This window comes from Chelonoidis abingdonii, chromosome 18 (assembly GCF_003597395.2).
Source record: "Chelonoidis abingdonii isolate Lonesome George chromosome 18, CheloAbing_2.0, whole genome shotgun sequence".
Taxonomy (NCBI): Eukaryota; Metazoa; Chordata; order Testudines; family Testudinidae; genus Chelonoidis; species Chelonoidis abingdonii.
The window spans coordinates 8,890,422-8,917,058 of NC_133786.1; the positions used below are offsets into that span (position 1 = coordinate 8,890,422).

General features: G+C 47.1%; 1 protein-coding gene and 1 long non-coding RNA gene across 4 annotated transcripts in view; one reads left to right on the top strand and one right to left on the bottom strand.

Moving 5' to 3' along the window:
- Positions 1-7,983: 7,983 nt before the first annotated feature.
- The window catches only part of LOC116837739 (opioid-binding protein/cell adhesion molecule homolog), a 703,728-nt gene continuing 685,074 nt past the window's right edge, over positions 7,984-26,637 (bottom strand). For all 3 annotated transcript variants that reach the window (XM_032802392.2, XM_032802391.2, XM_075073596.1), the window contains one exon: positions 7,984-9,767. In XM_032802392.2, the coding sequence (XP_032658283.1) occupies positions 9,667-9,767 (101 nt within the window). In that variant the 3' untranslated portion in view covers positions 7,984-9,666. The remainder of the gene's footprint in view (positions 9,768-26,637) is intronic.
- On the top strand, positions 11,864-25,688 carry LOC116837741 (uncharacterized). The gene is made up of 3 exons (XR_004376764.2): positions 11,864-11,984; positions 23,368-23,482; positions 24,772-25,688. It is a non-coding gene; the product is annotated as an uncharacterized LOC116837741 (long non-coding RNA).

The window sequence follows — 26,637 nt, forward strand, 5'->3', positions numbered from 1 at the left end:
CAGCCTGTACCAGCAAAGCACGGTCAGGAGGGAGCTTGGGATCACATCCACCCCCCCACCCCCCCGAATCTGGCAGAGAGCAAGCTGTGTCCAGAAAGCAGGCGAGGCAGCCAGTCATTGCCCATTGTGAAGCAGGGTCTCTGCTAGAAGCCACTCCTAACCAGTAAATTGAAATGAATTATACTCAGTCCCTGTTTATTTCTCTATCACCCTGTGATTAATGGGCTGACCCTTCGTGTTAGACAGTGGAAGTGTCACATCCCATCTGGTGGACTGTCACAGCTGTGCGAATTTCTCCCCTCTGGATCGGCTGTTGCTACACACCTGCATGGAGGGAGAGCAGCATCTGCAACCTTGTGTGCTCCAAACCCCCCTGCCCCCAAGGACCACAGCAGTATATATATGGGGTGGGGGGGGTGGAAGAAGCCCTGGCTGGTTCGAGTGGGCAGCAGTCTTAGCGGCAGGAAGAGCACTCTGTGATAAAGACCCATGCAGGGGAAAGACGGCAGAGTGAGCTGGGCATTTGGATCGCCCAAAGGTGATGCCGTGGAGACATCAGGCCCAAAACATGGGGCACCTGGGCTGTTTGAAAAGGGTTTTGGTGAAGTGGTTGGAGCAAGGGGGCTGGGAGTTGAGAGGTCAGAGTTTGAGGCCAGATGCCTCCACTGACGGGGGCGAGCCATTGAAACGGTGTTGGACCAAACACAGCATAGCAGAAGTAGGGCAAACCTCCATCTGAGCTCTCTGGGTATTGTGTTTATGTCAGCAATGGATTGGTCTTCTGGCCTGAATTCTCCAAGGTATTTAAGCACCTATCTCCCATTTATTTCAGTTGGGGTTAGGCACTGAAATACCTTTGAGACCTGGTCCTCTATGCCTTTTAGATTCCTTCAGTGAAGACCATTTTCGACAGTTTCCCATAGCACCCAGGACCTCAAGTGCTATGGCACTGGACTGGCTAATGCTTGGGAACTAGCTGGAAACAGAAGGGGAAACCCACAACAAATCGCGAGGGAATCTGACGAGCTTTACCATCCCAGCAGAGTTAAACAAAGAGCATAAAAAGGGGCATTAAAACGCCACTGTTTCCAATGTCGCTTTGCTTTAATAAGCAACACACGTTAATCTTGCCTTGCAGCGACCACCTTTGAAAAGCCCACTAGATAAGTTACCGTGCGAGGATGAGCTGAATATCTCTATTCTTAGTCAAATAAAATACCTGCAAGATTTCAGACACTGCAGCATGACTGCTGCTGACTTCTTAACGGCGATCGTTGTATGCAAAGCAGTTTTTTCCTCAGCGCTCATATATCTTTGAAGCTGGTTTGGAGGGTCATTCGTTTTCCCTTTTTTATCGGCTAAATTTCTCTTTCCCTTCTGAGAGCTGCATAGCTTAAAATAATCCACCCCACCCTCTCTGGGGCTGCTGGAAAAGGAATTTAACTGTCTTAATTCATATTAGCTTTCCTAGCTAGACAGACAGATTGACTGGGGATTTGGTGGCCCAGTTGAGACACCTTTAAAAGGGCCTGATTTCTGGAAATTGCCAAGCCTCCGCTCCATGAAAATCAGGTGTCTCATGGAGGGAATCCAAAATCACTAGTCACTGGTGAAAGTGTAGGCAGAAGCCTTCTGTTGATGGGCAACTTTTGGCTTAATCAGCTTGTCACTTTGATGCCACCACCAGAACTGTGTCTGGTCACCTGAGTACTTTTGCCTAAGAAGCAATGGTAGGATAGAGCCTGGTGTACTCAGGGTTAGGCGTCTATTGCTGGTTAGAGTCTGGTGTGGGGATTTTCTCTCTCTTGCTGGAAGAAAGCAGCGGCAAGCGGGCTTGGAGAAGGACAACGTTTGTGCCAATGAGAATGTTGGGTGAACAACAGTCCCAGCACTGCTCCGGCCCAGGCGGAGCACTCTGCAGGGGTCAAAATGTTAATGCACCCTGTTACAAAACGGGTCACAAAACGGACTCCCGTTGCCTTTTCGAGGTCTGTAAATTGGGACACTCCTCTGGTTCTCCTTGCTCCTGCAAAACTTACTCTCCAGGAAAAAGCAGTGTGAGACTGGGCCCCAAAATGGAAACACTGTGGGCTGGACTATTCAGGCTTTCTTCTTAGCATCACCCCCCATTGCAGCCGGTGTGGCGGTACTAGTGGGAACACTCGTGCTGCGATCATACTAGGGTTCAAACCACTATGTCACTTAGGCATATGCAAAGCAGCTCTAGACAAGATAGTGATAAAAGTGCCAGCAGCCACCTGCATCCGGTCGATGCTAGCGTTCCTCCTGGTGGAGCTGTGGTGACAGGAGGCTTGTGTGTCAGGCTGTACTTCATGTATATCGTTTCTTCATCAGAGGGGCTGTCTTTTATTTTCTGCCAGTGGCTCTCACAGTTGCTAGGGTGAGGCAGGATCTTATACACACTAATTGGGGCTCTGTATGTGGATCAGATTGCAGAATCGGGGCCAAATGATCGGCCAGATTTTTCAAAGGAGCTCAGCCCTCATTATCAAACCATCTGAAATGCTGAGCTCTTTTGAATCCTGTAGGACTTGAGATCGAGATAGCTAGGCAGCCAATGCAGAGCTCAGCTGTGGCTTCCTCATTACACCCTCTCATAGAATGATCCCATTAAATATTACCCCTTGCGTTCACTTCACTCAGGAAAGACTGCTCAACTCTACATAAACTCTCCAATAAGGGACACAGGAGCCCCCCTTCTGAGGAATGTGAGGCCTGACAAAACACTGCCCTAGCCCTTTAAAAAAAAACCCTCTCCTCGGTGTCTAGAAGGGAGGGCATTTTTGTTCAGGGTCTCAATGTTATTTGTTGGAATTCACCCTGCAGGGTAGGAAATGATGCTTTTTAAAGTGACAGACTTGTGCACAGTACTAGGAAGGGTGAACCATCTTGTTCTGCTCTGCTTTGCTCTCTGTTTATTTCCCCTCAGTCCCGTGTTGATACGTCTTGATAGAGACAGAAACGTCTTTAATACTGTTACCGCTCCAAAGGCCTTTCTGTTTTGTTCAGAGGGTTTTTTTGTTTTTGATAGCATGTATTTTTGGACAAGATAAAGAAAATGAGTTGGATCGCTTAACTGCTGTGCTTAAAGAACAACTGGATAAAGCTTCCCCAGTTGAACATTAAAGAGAGATAAGGGCAAAGATTTTCATTACATTGAAGTGTCTCTGAAAATAGACATGTACCTGCCAAGGGCTAGTATGGAGACACTAGGTGGATGGATTGATAGATGAAGGTTGGGGGATGGATGGTTAACTAAATTGATGGAGGGATATATGTGTGTCGATGGTTACATTAGGCAGGTAGATTGGATGAATACACGTTCAGGGGATAAGATAAATGGGAGTGGAGACTAATGGGTGTTCATGATGGCTGGTGAGTGGCTAGATGATGTAGAAATAAATAGTTAGATGAATCATTGATGAGTAGGCAAGTGAATAGATGGAGTGTGGCAGGGATAAAAGGGGGGCTTTCTACGTGGGTGCTGATAGATGGGTGGGTGGTTTAACTTGTTGGTTGGGGGAAGAGAGAAATAAGGGGGTGAGTGAAGAAGTGAGGAATTGGAGGACTGACAGACAGAGATGGATGAAAGCAGGATGGTTAGCTAGTAAGATAATTATAGAGGGATGCTGATAGAAAGGGCTTTCAGGCAACTGAGATCTCAACAGTTCATTTAACACGCTCTTCTGGTTGGCGGATAGCTGTTATATTTTGGTTCTGACCCTGTGTCTGTCTCGAAGAGCAGGCCAGGTGTTTGCATAGAATCACCACCCTTCATATTTGTATGCGGTGCCTCTTCTCCTCGGTGGCTGCCAGACCAGTTTATTTAGAGCCCAGATACACCAACCTCATCTCATCTGGCTCTGCGAGGTGTGGTCACCATAGGAACTTGTGGCTGCTGAAGTGGCTAGGCCTGGCAGGGTACAGGCAGGAGAATGGAAGAAGGAACAGTGGGGATCAGGACAGAGGCTGAAGGTGGAGGGGAGAGGGAAGCTTAGAGTATCACTCACAAGAGCCTTAAGTACCAGTGCTGCTATGAATATCAGGTGAAATGAACCCGCGTGCAGACAGGACCAATACCAAATAGGGATGCTTTTCCAAATTAATGCCAGCTTGAATTTCACCACTGGCGGGGGCCTCTCCATTACTAGAATTCCTCATGGAGTCCCATACAGAAGCGCTGTGTGGGTGGAGTCCCAAATAACCCCTCCCTCCCGGGTACAAATTTCTTCAAACTTTATTGATACACTGCACAATCACAACCATCTCTTATTCTTTCTGAATTAGAAAAGGTTACAACTACAATGTAACATGCACAAAATTCAGGTAGTATATTCACCCTTTTTAATACAATTATTGACGGAAAATCAAGACTTGACTTCTTTGCTTTAAGAAATAATCATCAAATGAAAGTAATCCTAGAAGGCTGACAGGAAAAATAAAGTTTGCTTTTTTGTAACAATGTGATGGTTTGTTTGTTTGATTTTCTTTAAAGCATTTGAATACAGAAAATTATTTATTTTTGTTTTTTGTTGTTTTTGTAGGATAATTGTGAGTAAAATGTGCACAACCATAGCCTTTTACACAGCTAGTAGAACTGCACCATTGATAAGTCATAGAATTTTTTAAATCTAGCAAAGAGAAGGACTCTGAACTGGACAGTTAACGGTTTCATACACCCAACATGTTCCTCACAACTGCACTTTACGTGTCACAAGAAACTTGAATGCTTTAAAAAAAAAAAGCTAGCCATTCTTTTTAGTTTCCTCTGCCAAAAAGAACTAATCATGTGGAGCAGAGGGGACTAGGTTAGAGGTTTTCCTCTTCTTGATGCTAACCACCCATGGTTGCAGGAAGAATTCAGTCCTGAAGCCGTGGGTCTTGGAGAGTCTAAAGGATCCCTTTAAAGTAATGCAGAGATCTGGGCGTGTGGTTGCCATCTTCCAAAAACTCCATTTCACTTAGCCTTGGACCCAGCATGTTCAATATCTGAAGGACAACTTATGTTGATTAAATTTGGCCTTAGTACCAAAGTATATCTGAAGAGCAACATGCATTGGTTGACTATCACTTTGGCCTCTGTTCCAAAGCGTTGAATACTGAAAGGACAATGTATCTTGGTTAGCTATTTTATGGGATAGCTTTTAACTGCAATATTTTGTTTTGTTTTTCTCCTGTAAGGGATGAATGGACGCTGTTTCCTTTTGAATAGGATTTTCCCCATCTTAGCGTTATTTGGAAACTCTTTTCTCTGATATATCACCCACCTCTTAGAAAGGCGTCCTGTGGCTACTTAAATATTCTTGTCTTTGGAGGAGGGAAAATTGCACTTGAAGGTTTTCAAAACAAGGGCTGTGCAGAAACTAAAACCCTCTTGCTGTCAGTGGGGAATGAAGAGGAGAGGAAAATCACATTTTTTGCCCCAAATTAAAACATTTTTTCAGCTTCACCTTGTGGCTGCTGTTTATTTTTTTCCTTGGTTTCCAGAGATAAGAAACCTGGAGTGACATTCAGGGAGATCACTGGTTTTTGTTGTTGTTGTTGCTTTTCCCTTTGATGGGGGGAGAAAAATCTCACTCCTCGTCAAGCGTCACTTGGGATTTTTCATGCAGCTCCACTTGGGACCACCCGGGGTGTAAACATCTTAGAAGTTTCCCAGGTGAATCATCTGCAGCAATTACTTTTGTGGATTTTTTTTTTCTATTGCATGGTTTAACAGATTTATTTTAAGTCAATGTAACACACCTTGAAACAGGAACTTGCGTGCTACACACCTAGCCCATAATGTCATCCTCACATGAAACTTGTGCAGAGAGATGTGGTGTCTGGGATACAGAGTTGAGAACCTAGAGTTCCCTTGCTAACGTGAACATTTTGCCAAAGCTTGGGCTAAATTTGCAGGGCACTTGAGATACTGAAGTGAAAACGTTTTGTCTGCCCTTGCCCAAGGAAACGCTGTACCACAGCAACAGAACATGGAGACCTGACTCTTACATTGGTGGCATTTCTCCTGAACACCAGGAAAAAACAGGCTTCCAAACAACCGTGTATCAGGCACTTAACATTTACCACCAACACTTCAGTTCACATGACCTTGGAAGTCATGAAAGATATGGATGCCCCAGTGGGCTTTGAAATATTGTTTTGAAATGGTCTTTTATTACTTCCACTAGATTCCACTTGTACCTCTCTCTTCTTAACGGCAGTATGCATGTGTGTGTGGCTTCTCAAGTTATTGTCTCTCTGATGATGATAGCAGGCAGGAAGAGAAGAGGCGTCTAGGTAGGAGTAGCTACACTAGTTAACCCCTCTGAGAGACCACTTCTTCAGGTTCTCTCCAGCAGCTCTCCTCCCTCAGCCTCAACAGAGTTATGGCATGATTAAGCACTTAAAACTCTCTGTTCGGTGCCCTGCTTTGACAGTTAAAGGCATCTGCTGCTGTTTATGGTATTCATACATCAACAACATTTTTCAGTACTAATTCATAGATTTTTAAGGGACTGTTACGATCATCTAGTCTGTCCTCCTGTATGACACAGGCCGTAGATTATACCCAATGATCCCAGCTGCCAGCCTATAACTTGTGGTTGAACTAGATATAAAAGTGAAGACTTATTGTTTTAGTTCTTTACCAGCATTCCACCTAATAAGCCAATGGAGCCAGCGTGCATATCTGGGGTTTAAAATAAGAATACACCTTTGTATGTCTTTGACAATGAACGAGGTTCCATGTGGACCTGTTGTAGGAGGCTTCTTGCACAGATTAAGTCAATGTGCAACAGCTTCATGATTTTTTTTATCCAGATGAAAGAGTGGGAGGGCGCTGTTAGGTTTTTTTTTCAAAGCAGTAAAACAGATGGTGGTGGTGGTGGTGAAATCCAGACATGTTCCTCTTCATACTCAAACCTTCCCTCTTGGAAGGAAAAATAAATGGAAAAGCAAGTGTATACATTCAAGAACTCGACTGTGCTGGATTTTTCTTTTTCATATGCATGAACTCAAAAGAATGTCCTGCTCCATTTTCTGAATATACCGCCCAAACGTTTAGTCTTGTATAAGTTTTTTTTCAGACTTTTTTTAATCATTCATATTTTACATTTATTGACAGATTGGATGAGGCACATCCTTGATCTTCCGACTAAAACACCTAGATCCTACTGGAAACCAGTACGAGTCACTCCCTCTCTGCAAGTTCATCTTTGCGTCCCTGACACGTGGCTGTTGGCAGCTCAGTATGGTAGGTTGTATGCTTCCTTGCTGCAGTTTGTTTGCTTACTGTGTTCAGACCAGCACCGTTGGTAGTGCCTGCACTCAGTCAGATGGCCACAGTGATAAAAGGAAAAAAAAAAAAAAAACTAAAACAGTCAACGACAACAAAAATAACCAAATGAATCAATGTCTCCTTTTACTTCCTACCTGGAAAATAGTGTTTATGTCTTGTGGGATCAGAAAAAGCAAAGAGGTTTCTACTTGGCAGATCTTTGTAAGAGTCACTTGATTCACTCTAGTGATTCAGGTCATGCTGTGCCGCCCAGTCAGGTCTGGGGCGTTGATTGGAATGCCTGTCATGCAGGCTGCAGTTTGGTCTGTGAATGCTATAGTCCTCTAGCCCTGTCAGACCTTAGCAGTGACCCAGAAAGCTAGTAGTATTTTTAATTTAAAAAAAAAAGTGCATTCAAAGACATTTAAGCAATGCAGATTCCTCCCTTACTGCCATTAGGCTTTCAAGAAAGTGCCATGTTTCATTCAAATAAGGCCTAAATCAAACCGAGGAACTTGGGGAAGAATCAATTGAAACTTTCAAAATAAACATCCATAGTCTGAAAAATAAAAGATCTGATGCTGCTGTTCCATTTTGGAGACAGCTGCCTGAAATTCCCTCTCTAAAACACTTCAACAGAAGCGACTGAGAAACAGGAAACCATGTGAATCTAGGTTTGTGGGAGGTTGTATTTTTCTTCCTCTTCCCTTCCTCTTTCCCATCTGTTTTCTGTGTTGAGTTAATCAAGTGCTTGGAAATTAAGTCAGTTATTCAAGTACCCTCTGCTCATAAGAGGTTCCCAAACAAATACAGGAGTGATGTCAACACACTACCAAAATAATTGGCCTCCGTCAGCTTCTGACTGGATGGATTCTGAACAGAGCAAATGAGGGTCGGGGCTGGGAAAGGGAGTAAGCATAGAAGTGTTGGCCAGATTGCATCTGGCTCTCCCGGGATGGGTAGTGGACATGTTGTTTGGAATTGCCATAAATAATGGATAATTAGGACTTTTCTTAAAGGAAACTGGATGCATCCCCATTGGAAAACAGCAGTACAAGCACCTGTTAGCAAATATAAAACATTGGTTCTTAAAAGCAAAAGATTATAATAGCATTGGGGTGGAGTGAGGGGTGTTGTTTACTTTGAAAAAGAGAGTATATATTTTGGGGAGTAGGAGAAAACAGATCTCTATGTTTTTTTAGTTTATTTTTTTTGCAGGGAGGACTAAGTGAAGGATTGCTACTGCATTATCATGTTTTGAATTGTCAGAGACATGCCCAAATGGCCAAATATTGCTTAGCTTTATGACCAGTAGTTATGTTCTACCACACGCATAAATGTAATATTGTGAAATTTCTCAATATCTTCCGCCGTTAGCAGGTGGATGAACAGACAAAATAGAAAGAAAGCTAAATGGATGGAGGGAACGAGATAGAAACTTGGCTAGATAAATAGGTGACTCAATAGAGATGATTACGCTGATGGATGGATGAAGAGCAGAGAAGGAGAGATTTGGATAGAAGCACAGATAATTACATTGATAAATTGATAAATACAGTAAAGAGATGGTGAGATAGAAAGCCAGATGGATAGCTAATTAGATGGATGGGTGAATAGGATAGATGGATGGATAGAATGGCTCCGTGATTACTTTGATGGATGGGGAGATTGATGACTCACCATTTTGTCTGTTTATCTGTTTGCATTAGCCACTCAGCCATCAGTTTTAGCAAGAGGGGAGAACAGTGTCCTCTAGCTTTTCCCTTTCTGCACTCCAAGGGATCTCAAATCCTTTGTCAGTGTCCAAATGCACTATCGCTATGGCCCATTCACAGCCGCAACTTACTGCAGTTGTTTCTGAGAGCCCAGGTGCTGGCGGGGGGTGGGTGGGTGGATTGATTTATTAAAACATCCCTCCAAATGGATGCCAGGTGAAGCCCAAGTGTAACAGGACACTTATCAACATGAACAGGTATGTACAGTGTAACAAGTAGAAAGAACAATCCTTTTGCTTAAGAGACACAGAGATAATAGGACACTTTGACTCATTTTGAATTCCGCTGTGTGTCGTCCGTCAAACCAAGACACGTCTCTGGGGGCAATTTGAACAGGTTCAGCCGAGACTCGCTTAACTTTAGGATAGGTTTATAAATAGGGTTGAGGGCGGGGCCGGGGTAGAAGAAATTGATTCGCCTTGCGAAACGCCCATGACTTATCCCCCAACAGGCGGTTGGAACTCTTTTCCCCTCCCCCTCTCCCTCTCCCTTCCCCCCTGGCAGTACGTTCAAGTGGTAAAACTGGGTGTTGCCCCCACAGTGTAGAGATTAAAGTCTGTGGTGTGGGAGAAGCCGGGTGTCGCCTCCGAGGACCCTTTTGCTTTCTTATCAAAACTTGATGAGGAAGTGAGCAAGGAGGGTGCCCGATAGCCAGAGGCAGGCCATTGCTCTGGAAGCCGCATTGCTGCCGTCATGAACTGCTCCGGGCCCTGGACAAGGGAGAGAAAGAAAGAAAAGTTTGTTATTACCAGCTGGAGGGACAAGAAAATCAACTGGTCCATTGACTTCTATGTGAGGTGGGTCCCAGAGGGAAGCCCTGAACTTTGGGGAAGTCTAGATCTGAGGTGCATGGCTCAGGCTTATCTCAGCTAAAAACACAGCAGGTCTTTCCTCCCTGCCTTTGTCCAAAGAAGGAGTTTAATTTCTCTCACTCATTGCTTGCAGCCCCACTAAGCCAGGGTTTGCTGGGGTGGGGGGATCATCAACCATTACTTTCAGCCCACAAACCACTGCAGGGGGGGAAAGAATCACTCCTAGTCAGCCAACTCCTCCATCCTCCTCGTACTCAGGTCCCCAAAGGCCTCACTGCGCTGCCCACTGGAAGGGATGCTGTTGTGACCCGTCTGGTCCATGTGGCACAATTTGAGGACCTGTTTGTACTAGGCAGAGTGGGTGACCTCCATCCGTGAGCTAGCTCTCCCACTGCATCATGTGGCTGCCTAGACGGATCCCCCATCCTCTATGTGACTCTTTGGGGGTCTTTTCTATTCCATCCTATTCTGCATAGGTTCTTACACGGAGTGACTTCAGCTTGACCCCGATTAGGGAAAATCAAAAGTGGAAACAAAATCTGTGAGTCCCAGTTGAACTCCACTCCCACTCCACTAATGCCATGCAGCCTTGCATCCTAATTACCAGGCACTAGGATTTTTGAAGGTGCCTAAGGGAGTTGGGGACCCAAATCCCAAGGAAATTCTTTTCCATTGGGCTCCTTCTGGAAATCCCAGAGCAAATCTTTACTCAGGACTACACTGGACTAAATTGTCAGGGAGGTTCAAATGAAATGGCCATTCATAACGAGAGCAGATAAATATATCCGTCCCTCGACTCCAATTCAAAATATCCCTTTGCTTTTCCACAGGGCTTTTCCTCCTAAGGAGATGGCCCACACACATCCATCGGGTTGTTTTCCTTTAAGTGAATTTTAGTGCTCAGGAAAGGCTCTGGGCTATTTAAATACTGGCTGGTGGACCAAGAAAGGTACAGGCCTGGCCACTGAGGAGACAGCAGTCTCCTGTTTATCCCCAGAGCGAATTCAACACAGGCTTCCCACCCGCGCTTCCTTGCACCTTAATTTTAAATTGAAAGCCAGCTCTTGGCATCAACAATCCCATTCTGCCCTTAGCTTCTGTGCTGTGCTAACACGAGGTCCAGGCAGTACAGTTGTGATGGGGAAGAAACATGAACTGAGCTAGCCATTCCTCAGGTTGCTACCGACAGGGACTGGATTTGAGCTAATAAGCAAGAGGCATTACACATTACACTCACTACAGACATGTAACTACTGGTAGGATGGAAGGTGTTGCCTGTTACCAATCTGTTAGCACTGTACAGCCAAGGCAAGGTTGAAATGTCATGGGGAGATTATGATGACACTGGCTCCCACTGTGGGGACTGGGGTCAGGAACAGTGAGATCAAGGGCTGGAATGTCCCCTACGTGGATGATTCCCGAGTAGGAGCCAGAGCTGCAGAGTATGGACCCGCACAGTTTTTACTGCAGGGGAAGGTGCCAGCTGCTTATAGCGCTCCCAAAAACTGCCTCTGTTGTCAGAGTCGAGTCCTCAGGACTCCCTCCCACCGCCTGCTCCCGGGGTATCCCAACACCCCTCCCGCGCAGTCTCATCCCAGTGTGGAGAACTCTGTGCGCTGCTGTTGGAATCTGTAAAGACCTGGGCTAGGAATCTCTATGGGACACAAGGGCAGGTTGCTTCTAAAGAGCTGTCATCCCCTGCTTTGCCCCATCCTCCTCTGCAGAGCCTGATCCCCATGGAGGATTCCTGGAGGGGCTTCCTTGGGGTCAGAGAGCCAGCAGCTCACCCTTCCACGCTCTCCTCCCCTGCCGGGAGGGAGCACTTGGCCCAAAGGACCTCACTGTATATGCAATAGGGAGGGGAAGGGCAGAGAGGAAGAGGAGTTCCTCCCAGGGAACGTTGTGAAGTTGTCGATGGGTGGCACTGCCTGACCCTAGCGATAAGAAATAGCCGCCTCTCTGTCCCCAGCTTGCACGCCCCGTGCAGACCACTGGGGGCCATGCTGCAGGCACTGTCATATGCAGCATGGTCCACTGGTGTCGTCCTATGTCCTTCATCTGTTGGTGATGGTGTGGTAAAGACATTCCTAGCCTTAGGACCAGGGAAACCAGACTGTAAGGCTACGTCTACACTACCCGCTGTATCGGCGGGTTACAATCGATTGCTTGGGGATCGATATATCGCGTCTAGATTGATTCCGGAACTCCACCAACCCCAACGGAGTTGCGGAATCGACAGGGGGAGCCGCGGACATCGATCCCGCGCAGTGAGGACGAGTGAGTAATCCGATCTTAGATATTCGACTTCAGCTACGTTATTCACGTAGCTGAAGTTGCGTATCTAAGATCGATTTTCCCCCGTAGTGTAGACCAGCCCTCAGTGACATGTCTTTCTCTGGCGTCGTTCCATTTAGGTCCTGTAAGTAAGAGTGAGTTTAATCGTCATTGCTGAGTCCCTGCTTGACACCTCCTACAAAACCCTCACACTAGATCCCCAGGATTGACATAGCAGGGACGGGGCTGCGGGTCAGGACGCAGGTGCCTCCGCAGAGCTGCATGGGAAAGTAGGGACGAGGGTTGGAGTATGTTAGCAGAGAGATGTGGGAAAGCCCAGGGTGGGAATAGTGGGGGCGGCGGCAGATCAGAACTGAGGTGCATTGTCAGAGCTCGTAAAGAGAGCTTACACAGAGAGCAAGCAGCTCGAGCTGTTGCTGTCAGTCTGTGGGTTTGAGCCACACCACAGTCAAGCTGCTTCAAACCTTGGCATATATAAAAAAGCCAGAACCCTGCAGCCAGCTCCACAGTGCTTTGCAAGTTAACGTAAATGCTCTGCATTCTTGTACATGATTTCTCCGGAGCACCACATTGCTGCAAAAAGTATCTGACCTCGCTTTACCCCAACAAAACTCCATAGACCGCACTGCCTCTGGTAGGCTCATTTGCTCACAGTTCCAGAATATATATCTATGTATTTTGCACAGCTTTCCAAAAGCTCTGGATTTAGGATAGAATCTGAGCAGAAGGAAGCTCTCTCTCCAAACAGATTGCCCCTCCCCACCCCCCCAGTGGAATTGCTAGAGACTAAAGACGCCAGGAAAGCATCGTGCTGTTTGATTTATTAATCACAATTTTAGAGTAACCCTGATTGACTGGAGCCACGGAAAAGAAAGCAGCTGTGCCTAACTCCTCCCATCTGGAGCTCTTTATGCTGTAACTGCTCTTAAATGCTCTACACTCTTGTAGCTCTGTTCTCTAGTGGGCTCTGTTTTCCCCCGTACATGAAAAGACAGATCTCAGTTGTTATTTAACTCGCCTAATGGCACTAGCCTAATTAAAAATTGATAACTACCAAGGCGCACGGGCAGACTGTGAACCGACAACTACCGCATGCGGCCCCTGCTCATTTTAATGTCATTCCTCTTCATACTGGGGGATATTAGCAATAACGATCTGTTGATTTCACTTTCTCCCTTTGAATACGGAGAACCCCGATTTCAAACAGGCAGGGCTTCTAGTCCAGGACTTAGACCATTTGCTTGAGAGGTAAGAGGGCAAAGTTCAAATCCCTTTTCAGCAAACAGACACGGGGTTCAAACCAGCACATCCCACAGGGAGTACCCAAACCACTAGTCTGCAGAGAGCTTGCATTTCTTTGTCCCTCTGGGGCCAATGAATATCTAATTAAAGTGGAATAGCTTCAACAGGCAAGAGTGAGGGAGCCAGCCATCGTGGTACCCCCAAGGTTAGGGCATAAATCTGGGCTGCCTGAGATGCCTGCTCAAACCTGTTTTTAACAGGCAGAGGGGAAATTTGTACCCGCATCTCCCTCAGCCCATGTGAGTACCCTAACCCCTGGAGTAGATGGGCAGTGTAGGAGACCTTTCTTTAAAGGCCTTTTCCTCATGAGACAGAGGGTGAAACTGAAACAGGGTCCCTCACATCACAGGTGAAGACCCCAACCACTGGGCTAAAGGTTACACCGCAGACCTCCCAATTCCTTCCCCCTCTGCCCTCGGCTGTTTTGCGAGGTGTTAGGCCGGGACCTCACAGTCACATAAGAAATGGTTGATGCACTGAAGTCACCTGACTACGGGAGAGGGGGTTCCTGGCAGAGATAGGTGCTGAATTCCCTGAAAGAAGCAGGGCTTAGCAGAACCTCTCTCATCGCTGTCTCCCAGTTGGCTTTTATGGATTCCGTTCTTAGGTACCTGTCGCTCCCTTTTCATTGAAGGAGGGAGCCTATGTGCTCAGCTCAAGCGTTGGGAATCTCTTTGTTCCAATTATTTTTCTAGGCATCTGAAAGGCAGCGATGGCACTGCTGATATTGCCACATCTGAGTCCTTCTATGGATCTGGTTCGCAGTCCTGAGATAGAGAGGAGCTGAGTCTGGGTATACTGGGTCCATTGTATAGGCAGACCATGCTGTGACTGTAAGGGAGCAGAGAATGGGCATATCACCCTGATTGCAGAGGAGAGGGGTTATGCTGAGATTGGGCATGCTCCGTTCATGCCACATCACCAGGACCCAGAGAACTGAGAAGGAGCATGCGGGGCATGGTTTGTAAATGCCACAAGCACTGAGATCAAGAAGAGAGTGCAAAATAGACGCCGTCAGTGCAGGCCAGAGCCTCACCCCCAAGACCAAGGTGGGGAATTGAGAACCAACAGTCTCAATGCCTGCCATAAACACAGAGCCCTAAACCTGAGGTGTCCAGATGGGTATGTGAGAGGCTTTCTGGAGTTCCTCTTCCCCCACACTCGGGCTGCTTGGGATAGGGAGCTCTAAATTCCTCTCTATCCGCTTCTTTGGAGGTCAGCTGCTGTCTTCAATCATCTCTTTTTCCCCTGCCTCTGAAAGCTGAAGTAGCGTCACATCCACTGACAGCATGAATGTTTGGCAGCATAAGATGCGTGTCCATTCCCGGCTAATCTATGCATGGGAATGCCTCTCTACTTTGAGCCAACACCAATTCAGAAATAGAATTCATCTGCCCCAAGAATAGAGCAATAACTTGGGCACATCAGTGCAACATCTGATTCCAAACTCCACTTTAGCGCCCTGTTCACGCCGAGTGTTTGGTTTGCATCGGCAACGTGGAAGAACATGCGTGAATCTGCATGTTCCTTGTCCTTGTGATCCACCTCAAGTTCCGGCAGAGGGGAAATGGGACATACTTCAAACCTGGGATAGCAACATCTCCGGACTGGGCAATAACGATCAGCTTGCTGAAGATCTGACAATCAGTAGTTTATTGTTTGTGCTGTCTGCTTCTTCTCTTCTTGGATTGTTTTGTTGAGATTACCAAATGATTTGAGATTGTGCCTCGCCTCTTTGCAGCCTCCTGGTTACGAACGGCTTCATTTCTTGTGTGCCGTTCTCTTTGGTCATGCTCTAACTTTCTGCAATTTCAGGTAGGCCCACGGTGTTCAAAAGTGGCTGTCTGTTGCCTGGGCTTGTTTCAGGTTCAGTGCTAAAAGGATTTGTCATTCTTGGACAGACATTTCATCTGCAGCCATGCAGTTTGTGATAGCTGCATTGTGGAGATCTGTTGCCAAAGGCTGCCCTTCACACATTTGTTTTGTCACAGCTGTTACAGCTGCAGCCAGTTAATACTTGGTCAGAGCCTTATCTTTTGTGCAAAGATGTGGATGCTTCCCACAATTCTTGTTGAGTGATTGCTCAACGGACGTGTCATGGCATCCACCATTGAAGGGTCTGGCAGTCGGGTATACTGCTCCCTGACAAACAACTAGGATGTGACATATTGCTGGCTTCTCCACCTCTAGAAGTCTGGTTTCTGCTCCATTTACAGAACTCTGTCTAGCATCGTTCACTTGACCACATTGGAAGTAAGTGGAATCATCTCTGCAAATGCTCCATGGATTTGTCATCATCTCTCTTGGCTGCTAAGTATCCATTAGTAGTTGGGAGAAATCCATTAGATAGTTTTCCCAGAAAAATGCTTATGAACAGTTTTTTTTTCTTGGGTAATGTAAGTGTCCATGACCTGGTGGAGTGATTGGGTACTATTGCTTAAGTCTGTCAGCACATTCAGTGCTTCTACTCTGTTTCCTCTGTGTACTTTCTCTACAGCTTCAAATGCATCACTGTACAATCGAGCTTTCTCCAAGATGTGTCACCTTGTGGGAGAATACCATTGTTCATGCAACCGCCAACTGTCATCCATTTCACGCAGTTAATTGCTTCATTCATTACTTTGTGGATACTAATGCCATGATTATATGCTTTCCCTCTTAGAGCATAGCTCATAGGCGGTGGCTTCCACAAGAATGTTTTCAAATCCACTTTCCTTCATTGCTGCCTATACTGCCCATGAAATTCAGTGCAGAGTGCATGACTCCCACCTCAAGGTGGTCCCTATCAAATTAGTTTTGATTCCTCCATTTAACCAACTGTGCTTTGCAATAGGTTGTTTCATCATAAACAACATATCTCCAGTCTTGGCCCTGAGAATGGAACATATCCTGAAAATATTTCTTCATTGTGTATGCTGTATTAGTTGTTGGTGCAGGAATCCTAGGACACTAGCCACTATTCATAAAATAGCAGACAGAATATTTTTTCTCAGATCAGTCCATTCTACAAATAATGACACACGTTTTGATGTATTACCTGGTACGGACAAGCGCATGCTGTCGTGTGACTACAGACTTCTGCTTTAACAGAAGGCAAAAAGTACAGACGTTCCCTGACTTACGCAAGTATATCGTTCCAGAACACCTTGCGTAACTTGAATTTTGCGTAAGTCATGAATGTTTACCTGACCATTATGCAAAAAAACCAAAAGCCAAAAAAGACTTTCTAGCTTACAGAATTTACAGAACTTTTTCCATACGTGCAGATTTGCGTAAGTTGGGTTTGCGTAACCCAGGGAGCATCTGTACAGTAAAATGCATAAAATATATCATCTGGGGCTAAATATTTCCCAAACTTTCCAAAACAGTACTCTATTGAGTATATAGATGCGTTAGCAATTGTATTTAGAAGCTTTCTGCCAGTTTTGGTCAAAATTAGGTTACGTCTACCCTACCTGCTGGATAGCACTCGATCTAGCGGGGATCAGTTTATCACGTGTAGTGTAGATGCAATAAATCGATCCCCAATCGCTCTCTCATCGACTGCTGAACTCCATCTCAGCGAGAGGCAGAAACAAAGTCGACGGGGGAGCCGCGGCAATCGACCCCGCGCCATGAGGACACGAGGTAAGTCAAACTAAGATACATTGACTTCAGCTACACTATTCTTGTAGCTGAAGTTGCGTATCTTAGGTTGACACACACACACACACAGACACGCCAGTGCAGACCAGGCCTTAGACTATGTTTCTTCGAGTTGTGTCCCTTTTTGTGATTTTATTATTTTTTTCATGTGTGACAGCAGTACATTTTTTCTAGCTGATGGGTTACTCTGACTCATTAATAAGATCCTTTTTAGATCTGGCTGGCAGACTAAAGTAAGAATTATCCCTATTTTAAAAATAACTTGAAATCCCACCAAAATGTTTTGTTCCAGTCCCAGATGGAGTTTTTTTTTCTGGTTTGTCTAATCATCCACCATTTTTAAAACTTTTATTTTTGGGTTACCCTAAAACAACACCCTTCCCCGTAGTTGCAAGTAAATCAAGAAAATCCATGATTTTCCCAACTCCTCCCTGCGCCCTACTCGGATTGCTTAAACCATTCTGCCTCTCTGGGCTAACTGGAGAAGGCAGCCAACAGCACAGGGGAGACAATATTCACATTTCGTATTTGAAGGGGCTCAGTCCAGGTACCTTGATATCTTTTCATTTTAAGCAACTCTGGAATTGTAACAAAGGCCGCCCTGGTTAATCATGTCCATCCAATTATGTTTTCAAATCAAGCTCTCTGGCTGTAATTGGATGAGAAACCCAAAGCTGCTCCTCTTTGCACGTTCCAGACACAGACATGCAGAGCTCTGCGTGGACTCCATCTTCTCCCATGTGCTACGTGGACAGGTGTGTTTAATCTCTAAGGGAAATGCAAAGAGCAGCATCAAAATATTGTTGAATGTAATTATAGCTGGAGCGATTGATCTTAAAGCATTGATCAAATAAAAGGCCGAATGACTTTCAGCCTGCTTCCTCTTCCTGAGGCCGGGGGAATGGAAGGGGGAGAGGGGCCTCATTAAGCTGCATGAAGAACACAGAGATTGTCTGATGGAAGGCACACTAGGAGGGCAGACTGTGATTGCTGCCCAAGAGCTATGGTGATGGGCACCACAAAAATGGCTAAATAGCCAGTCGGTCCCAAGTGGCCTACTTAAATTAATCTGAATTAATTAGGTTGAACTAGCTACCCTAATGAAAACAGCCTTAAACTAAGGTTTGCCTTGAAGGAGCTTAACTTGCTCCTGACCCAGTGGGCAAAATTTCAGGGACTTCAGTCAACCAGTATCAGGCCCTAAACTGGGAGACACAGGCCTGGTCTACACTGGGGAATGGGACAGTGTAATGGAAATGTTAGGGCCAGTAGTATGTAATGGGGAAAGGAAACGTGATCTAGGGGACAGGACGCTGTAATAGGAGTTGGATTCTATTCCTGGCTCTGCCACTGACCTACTTTGTGACCTCGGGTGAGCCACTTCACTGTTCTGTGCCTCAGTTTCCCCACCTCCCCTCTGTCCCAATTGTCGATTCAAAACGTAAGCTCTTTGGGTCTGGGACTGTCTCTTATTGTGTGTTTATACAGCACCTGGCTCAACAGGGCCCTGATTTAATTGGTTGGGACTCCTAGCTGCTACCATAATACAGATAATAAACAGTAATAAACTAGCAGTTCTCTTCCACTTGCATTACTCCCCAGGTTCATGCCTCGCGGTGTAGTTAAGCAGTACAAGTACCCTGCCCACAGCGGAGTGTCAGGAATAATCGGAACATGCTAGCTAGTTTTCCAGTGCTTCTTGTCTGTGCCAGCACTGTAATGTCACAAGCTAAGAACAAACCTGATTTGGACTTGCTTGAAGTGGGGCTAACGTCAACAGTATAAAGCCACCTTTAGAATGAGTGCGGTTACCCAGAATGCTAGAATTCGCCACTATACAGTAAAGGCCAGACTAGGTAGAAGTAAAATGTATCATTCCAGCACAGCACAAAGTAACATATGTTCTGCACCTCTGATCTTCAGCCTTGGGAAGGTACAGTATATACCCCAGGATCTCATGCAAAACCAGGAAAATGGGGTGTGAAGGACAAAAAAAAAAAGGAAAAGGCAAAGGCACCATAAAGACTTCGTGTACAGAGTAAAGAGAAAGCAGGGAAGGACATAAAGAAAAAGAACTACAGAGGAAAAAAATAAGGAGCCATGCAGAGAAAGGCCCATAAAGAAGACATAAAGCTGTTTGGGAATTTGTAAGGTCAATTTGTGTGTGTGCAGGGGGCGAGAAGAGGGATTACTCAGCCAGACAGACCATTTTCAGTGGGAGATGAGTCTGAAAACAGGTTGACAAACGTGACTGTGCTCCATCGCGGTTTCTTCTGGCAGCGACGGTGGAAGACAAACCTCTTAAAGGAGCCAATTATTCTAAGAGAGCCTGAGTGGAACATGACTTCATGACGGGCGAAGGGCGAGTTTAATAACCAGCTGATGCTACAAATGCAGTCCGTTCTCCGGCATCAGCTTCACCTTGGATTTGTCTTGCACGCATGGAGCGAAATCTAGGCAATCTGTTCGAGGAACCTGTTTTCCTCAAGTTAGTGGGAGTGCCTGGGTCACTCACCCAGTAGAGTGGCAACTGGGTAGGGAGGAAGGGGGGATTACATTCTAAACTCAGCTTGCATTCTCTTGCTAGTTTGGTTTAACTGATTGAAGTCAGTGGCCTATGAACTGCATATGGCAGCAGCGTAGGTGTGTTTTGGGGAGTGCCTCTCGGCTTTATGGCACCAAGGGTTTCACTGGCCACTTGGCAGGATTTTTTTTTTTAATTGCAAATCCATCCAAAGGAAATATTTGTCCACGCTTGTTTAGATTAACAGGAATTGTTCATTGTTGTTCACCAGCTACTCAAATTGCAGTGGGATATATTCAGCCTCCAGTTACAGAGAGAGGGGGAACCTCTTGTCTAGATCATCCTTTGCGAACTTGACTGGCTTATAATCTTGCTGTCGGACCCTAACTGTTAAGGGAGAAATTTGCCCCTTTGCAAGGGCTTGCATGAGACCTTTGCACTGCTTAACTCTCAGGCTTTAAAGCTTAAGTGAGACATTATATGGACCCTTCTATCCAGAGGGTGTCTGGGATCCAGGACAAAAATAATGCACCTCTGTGTCTCATAGCTACTATTGGGCTGGACAGCTCAAGACCCTCCACCCTCTCGGTAACTATAGATGGGCCAAACGCGAAGCCTCTGGTCAAAACCTCTCTGAAATCCCATGGAGGTTCAGATTTGAATCCCCAAATTGAAAGCCACCTCAGTGGTTCTACAGTCACACTTTCAGATTTGTCCCAAGTTGATAGAAAACTTGAGACTTGAGCTGAGGTCAAAAGATTTTTGCCATGTGGGGAGACAAAATCTTGTGAGATTTCAGAGCCATCAGTCTCTTATTCGGCTGTAACCTCAAACCCTGAATTCCAGTTTAAACTCCCATTGGAACAGCTCCCCCTTTTCTCAGCTCACTGCAGTGCAGTCAGAAATAACTGCAACAAGAGGAAAAGGGAACTTTCCCCCTTTAAAAGAAGAATCGTTAATTTATAATTACACATTAAGTGCAATCTCTCACACTTGGCTGTGATCTGAACTGAAAATAAACACAGTGTGCACAGCCTAACCTCATTAATTTTAAGGCAAAGGAATAACAACCATCATAATGGAAAAAAAAATAATGGAGTGAGGGGATCTAATTAGCTGATGCGTCTCTCCGCTTGTTCAGGAACACAAACCTCTTTTCCGCAGTGCAAAACCAGCCTCGCCAAATTGTTTCATTTCAGACAGAACTTTTATTTTCCTTAATTACAACAGACTGTGGTATTGTGTTTCCAGGCATCTACTAGACGATCTTTGTAGAGCAATTAAAATTATTTTGTGCAGGGGGGGGAGAGTGCAGTGGGTGCTTGTTTTGGTTTTGTATTTTAAAATCGCATCGAGTTGTTACAGGGTACAGTGCTGTGACTAGGAGCCTTGTAATGCTGTCAGAAAAGCTAATTTCAGTCGGATCATCACAATAAAGACAGAGACACTGCCAAACTGCAAAAACTCCAAGCCTCTGCTGACTTTAGCAAACGTCGAATTGACGGCATCAGAACTCGGAACACTAGGACTAATAACCAGATGGCAATGATTCGGGAAAGGGTTGGCGGGGGGGACGCTCATCAGAAATGAAATGTGAAATGTCTGCATATTTTTCTAATATGTTGACATTCTGCAGGTTTCAGAAAAAGTAACTGATTGCACGGCTGTCAGCCAGAAAAAGGAAGGGACTGATTCACTCCACTCCTCCATAACTAAATCAGAGATGTGAAAATATATTTGGGGAAGGAAATGGAAGGTGCTACAGAGGGGAAAAGAAATCCCTTGGCAATAATTTGCTTAACCATTTCTGATTGAAAGTGGTTTTTTTTCCCCATCTTGTTTCAGTTTGAATTGAAGGCACTTTCAATATGACTCACCAATTTACCAGATGAAGCCAGTATGCTATTTGAGAGTCTGTGTGCAGAAAGGGACTGGTTTTGCTCAGTGCTACATAGGAGCCAGAACCTTTAGAGTCAGTTTGGAATCCAGAGCAACCCCCAAAGTCCAGGGAGTATCTGCAATCACTGTAAAGGCCTGGGCTTATAATAGCGATAAGCAAGATTTGCAGAGGTTGGCTTCATATCTATTGGCTAAAGTAGGGGTTCTCAAACTTCATTCACCGCAACTCCCTTCTGATAAAAATTACTACACAACCCCACTGGGGGAGGGCACCAAAGACTGAGCCCACCCCATTACTGCCACCCCAGGTGGGGGCGGGGGGGCAAAGCGGAAGCCCAAGGGCTTCAATCCTAGGCAGGGAGCTTGTAATGTGAGCTCCACCACCCAGGCCTGAAGTCGAAGCCTGAGCCTGCCACTTTGGGTTTTGGCTTCAGCTCTAAGCCTCAGCAAGTCTCATGACAGACTTGGTGACCCCATGAAAATGGGGTCCCAATCCACAGTTTGAGAACCTTTGGGCTAGAGGGGGCCTCCATTTGATGTTAGTTTGACTCACAGCAGAGCCCTAAGTCCTGAAGTTTGTAGGTGGATCCAGACTCTCCCATAGTTTGGAGATCAGACTCATGCTGTGATTCACACCAATCTCTAGCTAGCACTAGAAAGTTGAAGTTTCAAGAGATGAATGAAGATGTTATTCTATTGTCCTTAACACTCTTGTGCCCCCCTGAAATTCAAAGTGGATTGTAATGAAGATACTTCCTTGTGGCCCAGCTGATGTCACTCAAAAACCTGCAGCTAGAACAGGAGTGGGTAAACGGCAGCCGCAGGGCTGCCACCTCCGTGGCGCTGCGGGCCCCGCGCTGCTCCTGGAAATGGCCGAGACAATGTCCCTGCGGCCCTGGGGGGGGGAGGGCTCTGTGCGCTGCCCTTGCCTGAAGGCACCGCTCCGCATCCCCCATTGGCTAGGAAAGGGGAACCGCGGCCGATGGGAGCTTTGGGGGAGGTACTCACGGGTGAGGGCAGGGAGGAGAGCCCTCTTCCCCCTTTCTCCCCCCAGGGCCATGATGCTAGAGCAGCGCGGGGCCAGGGCAGGCAGGGAGCCGGCCTTAGCCCCGCTGTGCGCCGTTGCCACCTTGAGCAGCTCCAGGTAAGCGGCCCTGGGCCGAACCCTGAACCCCTCCCACAGCCCAATCCTCTGCCCCAAGCCCCCTCCCACACTTCACACCCCTGCCCTGGGCCCCTCCCACACCCTGCACCCCTCCTGCACCTCACTCCTCTTCTCTGAGCCCCCTCCTGCACCCCACCCCCTGCTCCAGCCTTACATTCATGGCCCTGCATGCCCCCAGCCAGATATGGCCCTTGGGCCAAAAAGTTTGCCCTCCCCTAAGCTAGAACTACTGCATTACTTTCCTGCAAAGAGGTAACGACAATAGCTATCCCAGAGCATGATACATGGATCTCATTCCTGCCATGCCTGGAGCACAGCTCACTACAGTGTCTTTGGCCTTTAAATGGTAAAGGAGAAAAAAATCAGCCTGTTTCATCTCTCCTCCCCCACCCTTCCCCCTTTCAGCTTCTGAATGCAATTAGTGCGCCACTGTGCCTTTGTCTCATCTCCCTTAATCCTAGGGGATTTGAAAGGTACAAACACAGCACAAGACACAGAAAACAAACCACCGAACAGCCCAGTACGCTCTTAACTTACGTGTGGAGAGAAAACTCAAGCTAGTGGGTTTTATTCATGTTGTTTTCTTTCCTTCCACAAAGAACCGGACTTGAGTGGAGACACAATGTGAATTGATATTTCAACCTGATTTTTTTTTTTCTCCCTTGCAGCCGTGATAGCAGAAGCTTCCACTACACTGGGTCTTGTGGGATTTTTCTTTTTCGCCTTTCCCTTCTGGTGAAGAATACTCTGCCCATGGCTGTGTTTCTCACTCCAGTGTATGCAGTAAGATGGGTCAGAAGCTGCTTTATTATTTCTTTGGGGTGGGGGAGATATTCCTTTTGGGTCAAGAGATGGGGGTTCTGTTTGGTTTTCTCTCCCACCGCGGCTTCTAGCTGCGCTTGCTGTTTTTCAGATTACAGATTAATACTGCTGCCTGTTCCACTTGATCTTACTCACAGTTTGCAGCCGTCTTCATTCTGCTGCACCTTGTTTATTTTTACCCAATCTCATGTTCTCCCCTGCTCCTTTATCTTGGCTTCTGAAATCTGATTAACTGCAGCTCAGTAACCTCCTCTGTTGTTCCTGTCTGTCTCGCTCCTTTATTCACAACTTTCTAGACTCTCATTTTTCTGAAAATGTTTACGAGATGGGATTTTTTTTTTCTTCTCTTTTTAAAATGTTGCTTTGTAGCAGCCTGGCTTTATAAACCTAGGCCTCTGTTGATGGATCGTGTTGTCATTTTCACCAGTGCCAAGTGGGTGGGGAGTGCTACCCAATAGGAGCGTTTTCATTTCCCTCACCCTGGTGTAAATGACCCTATGACTGCTTTAGGCCCTGCAGAGGAGCTCAGCACTCGGGGAAGTAAATGCAAAGAGGATCCATCCCTTCCCTTCTATACAAGTTCTAGGGAGAGGGAGTGGTCAGGCTGCTCCAAACTCTCTCTCCAAGTTTGGGGGCAGCTCTTCTGGGCAATGCGAGGGGAGTCCCAGAGCAAGGCACAGTTCAGGGCCTGCCCCTGGAGTCCTGCAGGATCCATCAGGGGGAAGAGGAAAGGGTAGGAGGACCCAGGGTGCCTCCAGCAGGTGCCTCCTCTGAGCCACTTCCTCCCTTCCCTTTAGTTGCTTGCACAGTCTCAGTAATTCAGAGCTCCAGCTGGGTGCAGGGAGAGCTTCCCCCTAGTCAGGAAGAAGGGGAGGGGACGAGCGTGTGGGGTCAGGCACCCATTCTTCCGGCTGAGTCTTGCTCATAGTCCTGGTCTTCCTCCTGCAGACTGCGCTGCCTCAGCGGGTACTGCATGTCTGTTGTCTTGCAGCCACTCTCTCCTTCTCCCAGGCTGACTGCCAGAGCTCCCTTGCGAGCTGAGGCTGCCCTGGGGACAGCTGCTGAGGAGTGGGGCCATAGTGCCCCAATACTGGGCCAGCACCTCTTTAACCTAAGTGTGGGCAGGGTGGAAGCTGTGGAATGACTTTCCCCTTTTGTTGCTCCGGGATGAGAGTTCTGCACCCCCGCACACACACACTCGACTCCCTCAGTAAAAGGAAAATCAGCCTAACACCTTGTTCTTTCCACAGTTCATCTCAAAGCATTTTCCTTTTCCACTCCCCGTCATTCTAGACTACTACCATCAAAGCGAATTGCTGTAGCAAGCAGAGACGGCTTTGCCCTTGTTGGTGGAGAAGAGGGAAGGTGGCAACCGCTGCGCTAGGAAAGGAAGCTTCACGCGGCCGAGACTGCACCTACTACCTTCTCTACACCTCTGTGACAAAAGTGGTTGATTTCTAATACATATTCAAAGTGACTTTGCTCCAGACTAAGATCACAGTGTGTAACTTTCACCCTTTATACACCTGAAAGCCACTATTCCAGCGTATCCTGTCCCACTTTCTATACCACAAAGCTGTCGGGAGTTGGCCCTGACTATGTGCAAAGAGGCGCTGTACTGGACTGTATGCAAAAGGTACTGGTGGCTGCTGGTCAGGACACACAGCCTCAGAATGCGCTTTCACTCAGCCCAGCCTCTAAGCATACCCCCGCCACACCCCCATAGCCTCGATGCAATCTCAAAACATATCCTTCCCACACACCCTACAATGCCCCCAGAAGTCCGAGACACGCTGCAAATGCCCCGATGCACCCTGCAAGCTTGAATCAGCTGGCAGAAGGTGGGGGGACACACCTGATGTTCCCAATGCCCAAAACACGGTCCTATAGGCTCGAGGCATAGTCGAACCATGCCCCTGCCATGCCCACTTGACACTGAGGCCGTGCCCAGAGGCTCAAAAATCCCTTGTGAAATGCTGCTGATACACCCAAGCATCATCTAACCACATCCCTCCCATCCCCTGATAGGCATCGTTGAATGCCAACGCTGACAGGCTCCGACGCTAAACGCATAATTTAACCACAACTCTGACACGCCTCGCTCCACAGCCTATCTATGCTCTGTGATTCCACCAATTTAGAGATGGGGGCTTTTTGATCCCTTCCTCTTACCGGTGGCAGTGTTCCGCTTTAATTAACTGGCATTTGGGCCTCCCCCGGCTCCAGTTCCCTCTGTAGGTTGGTGGTGCTTCACCGGGGCGCCTGGGCTGGGGGCGGATGTGAGTTCAAATCTCCCCTGGGGTGTGTGTGCGCACATCTGTCTGGGGTTGCGTTGGGTGTGCCTTCCTTCTTGCCTTTCAAAGCTGTTCCACTTTTTAATTGAATGGCCTTTGGTGGTCTGCCAGAGCCAGTAGCCTCTGTAGGCCGATGGTCGTGCTTTGGACCTGGGGTGCCGGAGACGTGGGCTCGAGCCTCGCCTGGCGTGCGTCCCCTGAGCTTTCTGTAAGAGCCAGGGGGCTGCCGGTCTCCTTCTTGCCTCTCGCGGCTGTTCCGCTTTATCTAAATGTGCTTTGGGCCGGCCCCGCAGCAACCCTCCCTCTCTAGTCCAGTGGTTAGGATACTCGCCTGGGTTGGGGGAGATCCTGGTTCAAGTCCCCCAGCTGCCTGTTCAGCAGGGACTTGCACAGGGATTTCCTGCCTCCTAGGCGACCGTCCTTTGCGGTGGGCCATCCTTGTCCGAACCCCCTCTCTTTCTCAAGAGGCCGTTGTCTTCTTGGGACGGAGAGGGGGTTCGGACAGGGATCGCTCACCAGTGACTCTCCCCAGGAGGTGGCGGCCCCCAGTTCACACCCCTCAAAAGAGCAGGGGAGTGCCCTGGGGTCTGCCACAACCTGGGCGTGTATCCTGATCATGGTGGACGAGAGAGAGGGGGGGGTTTTACTGCTCAGCAGCAAAAGCCCCTTTAATTAAAAGAGCAAGAGGCCCTGTGACAGGCCTCTTGCTCAGCTAGGAGGGGTCTCCTCTCACCCAGCAGCGGCCCACTCGGGCCGCAGAGCGGGGACTCCAACCCGGGCAACTCGCAATCCGAGCGAGCACCCTAACCCCCGTACCGTAGA